Source organism: Bufo bufo, chromosome 6 (assembly GCF_905171765.1).
Source record: "Bufo bufo chromosome 6, aBufBuf1.1, whole genome shotgun sequence".
Lineage (NCBI taxonomy): Eukaryota > Metazoa > Chordata > Amphibia > Anura > Bufonidae > Bufo > Bufo bufo.
This window is the reverse complement of record NC_053394.1, coordinates 435,510,340-435,524,083: the sequence shown is the minus strand read 5'-3', so window position 1 is coordinate 435,524,083 and position 13,744 is coordinate 435,510,340. Positions and strand designations below refer to the sequence as shown.

Below are 13,744 nucleotides of genomic sequence, written 5' to 3'. Positions count from 1 at the left end.
CCCCTCATGATTAGCCCCCATACGCCTCTCATGATTAGCCCCCATATGCCTCTCATGATTAGCCCCAATATGCCCCTCATGATTAGCCCCCATATGCCTCTCATGATTAGCCCCCATATGCCCCTCATGATTAGCCCCCATATGCCTCTCATGATTAGCCCCCATACGCCTCTCATGATTAGCCCCCATACGCCCCTCATGATTAGCCCCCATACACCCCTCATAGTTAGCCCCCATATGCCTCTCATCATTAGCCCCATATGCCTCTCATGATTAGCCCCCATATGCCCCTCATGATTAGCCCCCATACGCCTCTCATGATTAGCCCCCATACGCCTCTCATGATTAGCCCCCATATGCCTCTCATGATTAGCCCCCATACACCCCTCATGATTAGCCCCCATATGCCTCTCATGATTAGCCCCCATACGCCCCTCATGATTAGCCCCCATATGCCTCTCATCATTAGCCCCCATATGCCCCTCATGATTAGCCCCCATATGCCCCTCATGATTAGCCCCCATATGCCCCTCATGATTAGCCCCCATACGCCCCTCATGATTAGCCCCCATATGCCTCTCATGATTAGCCCCCATACACCCCTCATGATTAGCCCCCATATGCCTCTCATCATTAGCCCCCATATGCCCCTTATGATTAGCCCCCATATGCCTCTCATGATTAGCCCCCATATGCCTCTCATGATTAGCCCCCATATGCCTCTCATGATTAGCCCCCATATGCCTCTCATCATTAGCCCCCATATGCCCCTTATGATTAGCCCCCATATGCCTCTCATGATTAGCCCCCATATGCCTCTCATGATTAGCCCCAATATGCCCCTCATGATTAGCCCCCATATGCCCCTCATGATTAGGGATTAGCCCCCATATGCCCATCATGATTAGCCCCCATATGCCTTATGATTAGCCCCCATATGCCTCTCATGATTAGCCCCCATATGCCTCTCATGATTAGCCCCCATATGCCCCTCATGATTAGCCCCCATATGCCTCTCATGATTAGCCCCCATATGCCTTATGATTAGCCCCCATATGCCCCTTATGATTAGCCCCCATATGCCTCTCATGATTAGCCCCCATATGCCTCTCATCATTAGCCCCCATATGCCTCTCATGATTAGCCCCCATATGCCCCTCATGATTAGCCCCCATATGCCCCTCATGATTAGCCCCCATACACCCCTCATGATTAGCCCCCATACACCCCTCATGATTAGCCCCCATACACCCCTCATGATTAGCCCCCATATGCCCCTCATGATTAGCCCCCATATGCCTCTCATCATTAGCCCCCATATGCCTCTCATGATTAGCCCCCATATGCCCCTCATGATTAGCCCCCATACGCCTCTCATGATTAGCCCCCATATGCCCCTCATGATTAGCCCCCATACGCCCCTCATGATTAGCCCCCATATGCCTCTCATGATTAGCCCCCATATGCCCCTCATGATTAGCCCCCATACACCCCTCATGATTAGCCCCCATATGCCCCTCATGATTAGCCCCCATACGCCTCTCATGATTAGCCCCCATATGCCTCTCATGATTAGCCCCCATATGCCCCTCATGATTAGGGATTAGCCCCCATATGCCTCTCATGATTAGCCCCCATACGCCCCTCATGATTAGCCCCCATATGCCCCTTATGATTAGCCCCCATATGCCTCTCATGATTAGCCCCCATATGCCCCTTATGATTAGCCCCCATATGCCTCTCATGATTAGCCCCCATATGCCTCTCATGATTAGCCCCCATATGCCTCTCATGATTAGCCCCCATATGCCCCTCATGATTAGCCCCCATATGCCCCTCATGATTAGCCCCCATATGCCCCTCATGATTAGGGATTAGCCCCCATATGCCCATCATGATTAGCCCCCATATGCCTTATGATTAGCCCCCATATGCCTCTCATGATTAGCCCCCATATGCCCCTCATGATTAGCCCCCATATGCCCCTCATGATTAGCCCCCATATGCCCCTCATGATTAGCCCCCATATGCCTCTCATGATTAGCTCCCATATGCCCCTCATGATTAGCCCCCATATGCCTCTCATGATTAGCCCCCATATGCCTCTCATGATTAGCCCCCATACGCCGCTCATGATTAGCCCCATACGCCCCTCATGATTAGCCCCCATACGCCCCTCATCATTAGCCCCCATATGCCCCTCATGATTAGCCCCCATATGCCTTATGATTAGCCCCCATATGCCTCTCATCATTAGCCCCCATATGCCCCTCATGATTAGCCCCCATACGCCCCTCATCATTAGCCCCCATATGCCCCTCATGATTAGCCCCCATATGCCTTATGATTAGCCCCCATATGCCTCTCATCATTAGCCCCCATATGCCTCTCATCATTAGCCCCCATACGCCCCTCATCATTAGCCCCCATACGCCCCTCATCATTAGCCCCCATATGCCCCTCATCATTAGCCCCCATACGCCCCTCATGATTAGCCCCCATATGCCCCTCATCATTAGCCCCCATATGCCCCTCATCATTAGCCCCCATATGCCCCTCATGATTAGCCCCCATACGCCCCTCATGATTAGCCCCCATATGCCTCTCATCATTAGCCCCCATATGCCTCTCATGATTAGCCCCCATACGCCCCTCATGATTAGCCCCTATATGCCCCTCATGATTAGCCCCTATATGCCCCTCATCATTAGCCCCCATACGCCCCTCATGATTAGCCCCCATATGCCCCTCATGATTAGCCCCCATATGCCCATCATGATTAGCCCCCATACGCCCCTCATGATTAGCCCCCATACGCCCCTCATGATTAGCCCCCATACGCCCCTCATGATTAGCCCCCATATGCCTCTCATGATTAGCCCCCATATGCCCCTCATGATTAGCCCCCATATGCCCCTCATGATTAGCCCCCATACGCCCCTCATGATTAGCCCCCATACGCCCCTCATGATTAGCCCCCATATGCCCCTCATGATTAGCCCCCATATGCCCATCATGATTAGCCCCCATACGCCCCTCATGATTAGCCCCCATACGCCCCTCATGATTAGCCCCCATACGCCCCTCATGATTAGCCCCCATACGCCCCTCATGATTAGCCCCCATATGCCCCTCATGATTAGCCCCCATATGCCCCTCATGATTAGCCCCCATACGCCCCTCATGATTAGCCCCCATACGCCCCTCATGATTAGCCCCCATATGCCCCTCATGATTAGCCCCCATATGCCCATCATGATTAGCCCCCATACGCCCCTCATGATTAGCCCCCATACGCCCCTCATGATTAGCCCCCATACGCCCCTCATGATTAGCCCCCATACGCCCCTCATGATTAGCCCCCATATGCCTCTCATCATTAGCCCCCATATGCCCCTCATGATTAGCCCCCATATGCCTCATGATTAGCCCCCATATGCCCCTCATCATTAGCCCCCATATGCCCCTCATCATTAGCCCCCATATGCCTCTCATCATTAGCCCCCATATGCCCCTCATCATTAGCCCCTATTATGCCCCTCATCATTAGCCCCCATATGCCTCTCATCATTAGCCCCCATATGCCCCTCATCATTAGCCCCTATTATGCCCCCAGCAGCCACATTTTTTATAAAATAAAAAACACTTACCTCTCCTGCTCCTGGTTGCCGCCTGCAATTTTCTCTCTCCTCAGTTGACTGTGCTCTGAACTGGCGCGCACAGCGTGAGGTCACAGAGCGCCTCACAGCCGACAGCCGAGGACCAGGAAGCGGTAAGTACATAGCGTTCACCGCTTCCTGGTCCTCCGGTACTAATGAGCACTTCCATAATGGAAGAGCTCATTAGTATTCACCGGCCTGCTTTTGGGGGAATCAGCGGGGGGGGGGCAAATAATAACAATGGGGGGGGGAAATTGCCCCACCCCCTCGCCCCCCTGTAGTAGCGACGCCACTAATGGTAACCATATACAAAACTAATCACCAGGGGAAGCAGAAGTGATGATGCCTGACTCTGCAGAGTAGTGCACCGCTGTGCATGAGTAGAAGCAGAAGTGATGATGCCTGACTCTGCAGAGTAGTGCACCGCTGTGCATGAGTAGAAGCAGAAGTGATGATCTCTGACTCTGCAGAGTAGTGCACCGGTGTACATGAGTAGAAGCAGAAGTGATGATGCCTAACTCTGCAGAGTAGTGCACCGCTGTGCATGAGTAGAAGCAGAAGTGATGATGCCTGACTCTGCAGAGTAGTGCACCGCTGTGCATGAGTAGAAGCAGAAGTGATGATGCCTGACTCTGCAGAGTAGTGCACCGCTGTGCATGAGTAGAAGCAGAAGTGATGATGCCTGACTCTGCAGAGTAGTGCACCGCTGTGCATGAGTAGAAGCAGAAGTGATGATCTCTGACTCTGCAGAGTAGTGCACCGGTGTACATGAGTAGAAGCAGAAGTGATGATGCCTGACTCTGCAGAGTAGTGCACCGCTGTGCATGAGTAGAAGCATAAGTGAGGATGCCTGACTCTGCAGAGTAGTGCACCGCTGTGCATGAGTAGAAGTAGAAGTGATGATGCCTGACTCTGCAGAGTAGTGCACCGCTGTGCATGAGTAGAAGCAGAAGTGATGATGCCTGACTCTGCAGAGTAGTGCACCGCTGTGCATGAGTAGAAGCAGAAGTGATGATGCCTGACTCTGCAGAGTAGTGCACCGCTGTGCATGAGTAGAAGCAGAAGTGATGATGCCTGACTCTGCAGAGTAGTGCACCGCTGTGCATGAGTAGAAGCAGAAGTGATGATCTCTGACTCTGCAGAGTAGTGCACCGCTGTGCATGATAGAAGCAGAAGTGATGATGTCTGACTCTGCAGAGTAGTGCACCGCTGTGCATGAGTAGAAGCAGAAGTGATGATGCCTGACTCTGCAGAGTAGTGCACCGCTGTACATGAGTAGAAGCAGAAGTGCTGATGTCTGACTCTGCAGAGCAGTGCACCGCTGTACATGAGTAGAAGCAGAAGTGATGATGCCTGACTCTGCAGAGTAGTGCTCCGCTGTGCATGAGTAGAAGCAGAAGTGATGATGCCTGACTCTGCAGAGTAGTGCACCGCTGTGCATGAGTAGAAGCAGAAGTGATGATGCCTGACTCTGCAGAGTAGTGCACCGCTGTACATGAGTAGAAGCAGAAGTGATGATGCCTGACTCTGCAGAGTAGTGCACCGCTGTGCATGAGTAGAAGCAGAAGTGATGATGTCTGACTCTGCAGAGTAGTGCACCGCTGTGCATGAGTAGAAGCAGAAGTGATGATGCCTGACTCTGCAGAGTAGTGCACCGCTGTGCATGAGTAGAAGCAGAAGTGATGATGTCTGACTCTGCAGAGTAGTGCACCGCTGTGCATGAGTAGAAGCAGAAGTGATGATCTCTGACTCTGCAGAGTAGTGCACCGCTGTGCATGAGTAGAAGCAGAAGTGATGATCTCTGACTCTGCAGAGTAGTGCACCGCTGTGCATGAGTAGAAGCAGAAGTGATGATCTCTGACTCTGCAGAGTAGTGCACCGCTGTGCATGAGTAGAAGCAGAAGTGATGATGCCTGACTCTGCAGAGTAGTGCACCGCTGTGCATGAGTAGAAGTAGAAGCGATGATGTCTGACTCTGCAGAGTAGTGCACCGCTGTGCATGAGTAGAAGCAGAAGTGATGATGCCTGACTCTGCAGAGCAGTGCACCGCTGTACATGAGTAGAAGCAGAAGTGATGATCTCTGACTCTGCAGAGTAGTGCACCGCTGTGCATGAGTAGAAGTAGAAGCGATGATGCCTGACTCTGCAGAGTAGTGCACCGCTGTGCATGAGTAGAAGTAGAAGCGATGATGTCTGACTCTGCAGAGTAGTGCACCGCTGTGCATGAGTAGAAGCAGAAGTGATGATGTCTGACTCTGCAGAGTAGTGCATCGCTGTACATGAGTAGAAGCAGAAGTGAGGATGCCTGACTCTGCAGAGTAGTGCACCGCTGTGCATGAGTAGAAGCAGAAGTGATGATGCCTGACTCTGCAGAGTAGTGCACCACTGTACATGAGTAGAAGCAGAAGTGAGGATGCCTGACTCTGCAGAGTAGTGCACCACTGTACATGAGTAGAAGCAGAAGCGATGATGTCTGACTCTGCAGAGTAGTGCATCGCTGTGCATGAGTAGAAGCAGAAGTGATGATGCCTGACTCTGCAGAGTAGTGCATCGCTGTACATGAGTAGAAGCAGAAGTGAGGATGCCTGACTCTGCAGAGTAGTGCACCGCTGTGCATGAGTAGAAGCAGAAGCCACATGAGTCCAACTAGTGTGGAATTCTGGAACAAGGACCATTTCAGGACATATATAATCTAGGAAAATATTGCTAACAATAATACCATCTGTGTATTTATTCCAGGTCCTTCTACACTGTGTATTCATAATACTGCTATGAAACTGTTATGTTCATGTAATGTGCCTGGTTCCCCAACAGGTGGCAGCGGATATGGAAGAGAGATCTTCAGATAGAATGGAACTTGCCATTCTATTTTCCCCCTTTTGGGCAGAGGTGGTCTAGTCCTGCTTCTTACCAAGCGATGGGGTTGCATGAAGTTCTAGTTAGGTCTAGTACAGCCAAAGGCACCGCACCCCAAGGGTACCAGAGCAGTTAGCAAGTCCAGTAACCAGAACGAAGCTGAGTTTAGCACAGCCAAAGGATAAAGCAGAATATTCAAGTTTGCCTTTCAGTTTACCCCAAAGCCAAATTAACTATTGTCACTAAAGATCAAGTATTTTCTGGCTGCAAGTTTATTCAAGTAAAGCTGTTAAACTTTCGCCAAGTCTGGACTCAACTTATTCTCCACCTCCTACAACTCTCCCCTTTATTGTTTCCGAGTCTAACCCTGGGGAGCGACGATATCCAGGTAGGTGCACCGTAACACACACAAAGAAACTAATAAGGCAGCACCACACCACTCGGCATTCCTATAAACCTGGGACACGATCGTCCGTCGTGGGGGGCACATTGCAAATTGAGCCTTTAGGAGCAACGGGGGTGTTCCCGATACACTTAGAGGCTCTGCTCCCTCTGCAACTGCTGCACCCTCTGCACTTTGATTTGCAGGACCAGGCAGTGATGAGGTTTTCACTGGTTGGCCCTATCAATCGAAGTACAGAGGGTGCAGTAGTTGCAGAGGGAGCAGAGCCTCTGGGTGTAATGGTAACGCCCCCGTTGCTCCTAGAGGTTCATCTGCATACATTAAAACATAATTTTTCTCAGCAATGCGAGCACATATGAAGATGGGACCAACACGGATGCCTTCAGCTGCCAAGTGCACATGTAACAGGTCAGCCGGTGTCATAGGGACAAATCTGCTGACACATGCTCTTTAAGGAATCCACAGGGTTAATCACCTTTTTCCGGGCCAAGAGGGTTAATCCATATTTCTGGTTTATAGGTATATAATGGTGCGTCTTTGTAATTTGTACAAGCCTGATGAAGGTGGCGGACCGCCACAGAAACGTGTAGCTTGCCTATGTTTTTAAATAAATCCATACCAACCCTGAAGTCCTCCTGTGCAGCGCTCTGTCTTTCTGCCCAAGGCGTTCCTGTCTCCAGATCATTTCCACCAGTGACATCACATATTATTTCCACCAGTGACATCACATAATATTTCCACCAGTGACATCACATAATATTTCCACCAGTGACATCACATAATATTTCCACCTGTTGCATCACAGATCAAGTCATCTTACAAATGGATGTTCAACAGATGTGACAGAAAGCTCCTGCAGGGCGGTGGTCGTACTGGACCCCCACCCTCACCCCGCAGGCTTCTTATGGCACCCTTCCTGTAATTACTGATAAGATAGTGGTGGTTCCCTGTAAGATACACCTATGTTGTAGGACATCACTTACCGCTAACACAACGAAGAGGAAAGACCAGCGATCAGCATGAACCTTTCCTTTTTTGAAAATGAAGGAGATTAAATAGACGTAAAGAACCATGGACGCGCCGTACGCAAGGATTTCCAGTATCTGCAAGACAATATTATAAATCATTATCAAAACACATAAAACATTACCCAACAGAGTTCTGGAGCAGAGATCGGCAAAGAACAGGAGCCACCAGCAAACAACAGGAGACACCAGCAGAGAACAGCAGCCACCAGCAGAGAACAGGATCCACCAGCAGAGAACAGGAGCCACCAGCAGAGAACAGCATCCACCAGCAGAGAACAGCATCCACCAGCAGAGAACAGGAGCCACCAGCAGAGAACAGGAGCCAACAGCAGAGAACAGGAGCCACCAGCAGAGAACAGCATCCACCAGCAGAGAACAGGAGCCACTAGCAGAGAACAGGAGCCACCATCAGAGAACAGGAGCCACCATCAGAGAACAGGAGCCACCAGCAGAGAACAGGAGCCACCAGCAGAGAACAGGAGCCACCAGCAGAGAACAGGAGCCACCAGCAGACAACAGGAGCCACCAGCAGACAACAGGAGCCACCAGCAGAGAACAGCAGCCACCAGCAGAGAACAGCAGCCACCAGCAAAGAACAGGAGCCACCAGCAGACAACAGGAGCCACCAGCAGACAACAGGAGCCACCAGCAAACAACAGGAGCCACCAGCAGAGAACAGCAGCCACCAGCAGAGAACAGGAGCCACCAGCAAAGAACAGCAGCCACCAGCAGAGAACAGCAGCCACTAGCAAAGAACAGGAGCCACCAGCAAACAACAGGAGCCACCAGCAAACAACAGGAGCCACCAGCAGACAACAGGAGCCACCAGCAGAGAACAGCAGCCACCAGCAGAGAACAGCAGCCACCAGCAGAGAACAGGAGCCACCAGCAGACAACAGGAGCCACCAGCAGACAACAGGAGCCACCAGCAAACAACAGGAGCAACCAGCAAACAACAGGAGCCACCAGCAAACAACAGGAGCCACCAGCAGACAACAGGAGCCACCAGCAGACAACAGGAGCCACCAGCAGACAACAGGAGCCACCAGCAGAGAACAGGAGCAACCAGCAAACAACAGGAGCCACCAGCAAACAACAGGAGCCACCAGCAGACAACAGGAGCCACCAGCAGACAACAGGAGCCACCAGCAGACAACAGGAGCCACCAGCAGAGAACAGGAGCCACCAGCAGACAACAGGAGCCACCAGCAGAGAACAGGAGCCACCAGCAGAGAACAGGAGCCACCAGCAAACAACAGGAGCCACCAGCAGACAACAGGAGCCACCAGCAGACAACAGGAGCCACCAGCAAACAACAGGAGCCACCAGCAGAGAACAGCAGCCACCAGCAGAGAATAGCAGCCACCAGCAGAGAACAGCAGCCACCAGCAGAGAACAGCAGCCACCAGCAGACAACAGGAGCCACCAGCAGAGAACAGGAGCCACCAGCAGAGAACAGGAGCCACCAGCAGAGAACAGGAGCCACCAGCAGAGAACAGCAGCCACCAGCAGAGAACAGCATCCACCAGCAGAGAACAGGAGCCACTAGCAGAGAACAGGAGCCACCATCAGAGAACAGGAGCCACCATCAGAGAACAGGAGCCACCAGCAGAGAACAGGAGCCACCAGCAGAGAACAGGAGCCACCAGCAGAGAACAGGAGCCACCAGCAGACAACAGGAGCCACCAGCAGACAACAGGAGCCACCAGCAGAGAACAGCAGCCACCAGCAGAGAACAGCAGCCACCAGCAAAGAACAGGAGCCACCAGCAGACAACAGGAGCCACCAGCAGACAACAGGAGCCACCAGCAAACAACAGGAGCCACCAGCAGAGAACAGCAGCCACCAGCAGAGAACAGGAGCCACCAGCAAAGAACAGCAGCCACCAGCAGAGAACAGCAGCCACTAGCAAAGAACAGGAGCCACCAGCAAACAACAGGAGCCACCAGCAGACAACAGGAGCCACCAGCAGAGAACAGCAGCCACCAGCAGAGAACAGCAGCCACCAGCAGAGAACAGAAGCCACCAGCAGACAACAGGAGCCACCAGCAGACAACAGGAGCCACCAGCAGACAACAGGAGCCACCAGCAGAGAACAGCAGCCACCAGCAGAGAACAGCAGCCACCAGCAGAGAACAGCAGCCACCAGCAAAGAACAGGAGCCACCAGCAGACAACAGGAGCCACCAGCAGACAACAGGAGCCACCAACAGAGAACAGCAGCCACCAGCAGAGAACAGCAGCCACCAGCAAAGAACAGGAGCCACCATCAAAGAACAGCAGCCACCAGCAGAGAACAGCAGCCACCAGCAAAGAACAGGAGCCACCAGCAGAGAACAGGAGCCACCAGCAGACAACAGGAGCCACCAGCAGACAACAGGAGCCACCAGCAGAGAACAGCAGCCACCAGCAGAGAACAGGAGCCACCAGCAGAGAACAGCAGCCACCAGCAAAGAACAGGAGCCACCAGCAAACAACAGGAGCCACCAGCAGACAACAGGAGCCACCAGCAGACAACAGGAGCCACCAGCAGAGAACAGCAGCCACCAGCAAAGAACAGGAGCCACCAGCAAAGAACAGCAGCCACCAGCAGAGAACAGGAGCCACCAGCAAACAACAGGAGCCACCAGCAGACAACAGGAGCCACCAGCAGACAACAGGAGCCACCAGCAAACAACAGGAGCCACCAGCAAACAACAGGAGCCACCAGCAAACAACAGGAGCCACCAGCAGAGAACAGGAGCCACCAGCAAACAACAGGAGCCACCAGCATACAACATGAGCCACCAGCAGACAACAGGAGCCACCAGCAGAGAACAGGAGCCACCAGCAGACAACAGGAGCCACCAGCAAACAACAGGAGCCACCAGCAGAGAACAGGAGCCACCAGCAAACAACAGGAGCCACCAGCAGAGAACAGGAGCCACCAGCAGACAACAGGAGCCACCAGCAAACAACAGGAGCCACCAGCAGAGAACAGGAGCCACCAGCAGACAACAGGAGCCACCAGCAAACAACAGGAGCCACCAGCAGACAACAGGAGCCACCAGCAGACAACAGGAGCCACCAGCAGACAACAGGAGCCACCAGCAAACAACAGGAGCCACCAGCAAACAACAGGAGCCACCAGCAGACAACAGGAGCCACCAGCAAACAACAGGAGCCACCAGCAAACAACAGGAGCCACCAGCAGACAACAGGAGCCACCAGCAAACAACAGGAGCCACCAGCAAACAACAGGAGCCACCAGCAAACAACAGGAGCCACCAGCAGAGAACAGGAGCCACCAGCAGACAACAGGAGCCACCAGCAGAGAACAGGAGCCACCAGCAGACAACAGGAGCCACCAGCAGACAACAGGAGCCACCAGCAGAGAACAGCAGCCACCAGCAGAGAACAGCAGCCACCAGCAGAGAACAGCAGCCACCAGCAAAGAACAGGAGCCACCAGCAGACAACAGGAGCCACCAGCAGACAACAGGAGCCACCAGCAGAGAACAGCAGCCACCAGCAGAGAACAGCAGCCACCAGCAAAGAACAGGAGCCACCAGCAAAGAACAGCAGCCACCAGCAGAGAACAGCAGCCACCAGCAAAGAACAGGAGCCACCAGCAAAGAACAGGAGCCACCAGCAGAGAACAGGAGCCACCAGCAGAGAACAGCAGCCACCAGCAGAGAACAGCAGCCACCAGAAGAGAACAGCAGCCACCAGCAGACAACAGGAGCCACCAGCAAAGAACAGGAGCCACCAGCAGAGAACAGGAGCCACCAGCAAACAACAGGAGCCACCAGCAGACAACAGGAGCCACCAGCAGACAACAGGAGCCACCAGCAAACAACAGGAGCCACCAGCAAACAACAGGAGCCACCAGCAAACAACAGGAGCCACCAGCAGAGAACAGGAGCCACCAGCAAACACCAGGAGCCACCAGCAGACAACAGAAGCCACCAGCAGACAACAGGAGCCACCAGCAGAGAACAGGAGCCACCAGCAGACAACAGGAGCCACCAGCAAACAACAGGAGCCACCAGCAGAGAACAGGAGCCACCAGCAAACAACAGGAGCCACCAGCAGACAACAGGAGCCACCAGCAGACAACAGGAGCCACCAGCAGACAACAGGAGCCACCAGCAGAGAACAGGAGCCACCAGCAGACAACAGGAGCCACCAGCAAACAACAGGAGCCACCAGCAGAGAACAGGAGCCACCAGCAGAGAACAGGAGCCACCAGCAAACAACAGGAGCCACCAGCAGACAACAGGAGCCACCAGCAGACAACAGGAGCCACCAGCAGACAACAGGAGCCACCAGCAGACAACAGGAGCCACCAGCAAACAACAGGAGCCACCAGCAAACAACAGGAGGCACCAGCAGACAACAGGAGCCACCAGCAAACAACAGGAGCCACCAGCAAACAACAGGAGCCACCAGCAGACAACAGGAGCCACCAGCAAACAACAGGAGCCACCAGCAGACAACAGGAGCCACCAGCAGACAACAGGAGCCACCAGCAGACAACAGGAGCCACCAGCAGACAACAGGAGCCACCAGCAAAGTACTGGAAATCTCAGTAGAGTGCAAGAGGTTTAGCACAGTACAGCAGGTGTTGGCAGAGTATAGAAGGTGTAAGTAGAGTACAAGAGCAGTCAGCAGAGGACAGGAGGTGTGAGAAAAGTACCAGAACCATCAGCAGTGCAGGTGCTGTCAGCAGAGTACAGGAGCACTCAGCAGAGTACAGGAGCAGTCAGCAGAGTACAGGAGCAGTCAGCAGAGTACAGGAGCAGTCAGCAGAGTACAGGAGCAGTCAGCAGAGTACAGGAGCTGTCAGCAGAGTACAAGAGGTGTTGGCAGAGTACAGTAGCCATCTGCAGCATACAGATCAAGTAGCGGAGTTCAGGACCCCAAAGAACTGCTCTCACTGCTAGATTTGGCAGGTCCATGCACATTATGGGCTGTCTGTGTAATGCTCCATTTCCATTCAGCTGGTCACATCTGGCAGGGTCAGCTGTACATACGACTGTATGAACACAGAGTCACACTTACCAGCAGTGCAACTTCCCAGAAAGCAAGAATTATTTTGTAGTTGAATGCAAACAGTATGGCTATCATCAGGAAGAGCAGCAGCCAGTAGAGGGCGATGTCCACCAAGGCCTGTCCGCACCAGTACGCCGATGGGAAGAGGCCGGAGATCCGCAGCTGAGAACGAGCCTTGATCTGAAAGAAACGGCAATCGAGCCGATGGTTCAGTAGACTGCAAACATAGCAAAGCCCTTTCCATCCCTGGAGATGAGGGCATCTAAGCACCATCCACACATAGGCCCCATCTACTAGGACTGCTCTGTGACACCTGGCATTGGTGTAATATCCCATAATTCACTGCACCCACAAATGCAGATCTGGATGTGACCTGTGTATTGGAAATGATGTCGACATAGTCTGCCCGATCCTGGGCATATCTATCAGCGCAGTGCGGAAGGATTCCAAGTGGCAGATTGCAGTGAATGCAGCTCTGGGTGTGACCGGAGCATGCGATGTTACATCACATTTTATATTATAGTCATAAAGAAATCAGCGTGGCTTGGGGCCCAGCTGGGGGCATTAGCAAGGTGCTGAGGGATCCCAGATGGCAGCAAACATACAGTTGCAATAAAAAGTATGTGAACCCTTTGGAATGATATGGATTTCTGCACAAATTGGTCATAAAATGTGATCTGATCTTCATCTAAGTCACAACAATAGACAATCACAGTCTGCTTAAACTAATAACACACAAAGAATTAAATGTTACCATGTTTTTATT

At 52.7% G+C, this 13,744-nt stretch overlaps 1 protein-coding gene across 2 annotated transcripts in view; it reads right to left on the bottom strand.

Annotated features, from left to right (window-relative positions):
- Positions 1 to 13,744, bottom strand: part of LOC121004805 (ABC-type organic anion transporter ABCA8-like) — a 525,268-nt gene that overhangs the window by 60,030 nt on the left and 451,494 nt on the right. For both annotated transcript variants that reach the window (XM_040437168.1, XM_040437167.1), the window contains exons 24-25: positions 12,988 to 13,158; positions 7,902 to 8,021 (exon numbers count right to left, since the gene is read on the bottom strand). In XM_040437168.1, the coding sequence (XP_040293102.1) occupies positions 7,902 to 8,021; positions 12,988 to 13,158 (291 nt within the window). The remainder of the gene's footprint in view (positions 1 to 7,901; positions 8,022 to 12,987; positions 13,159 to 13,744) is intronic.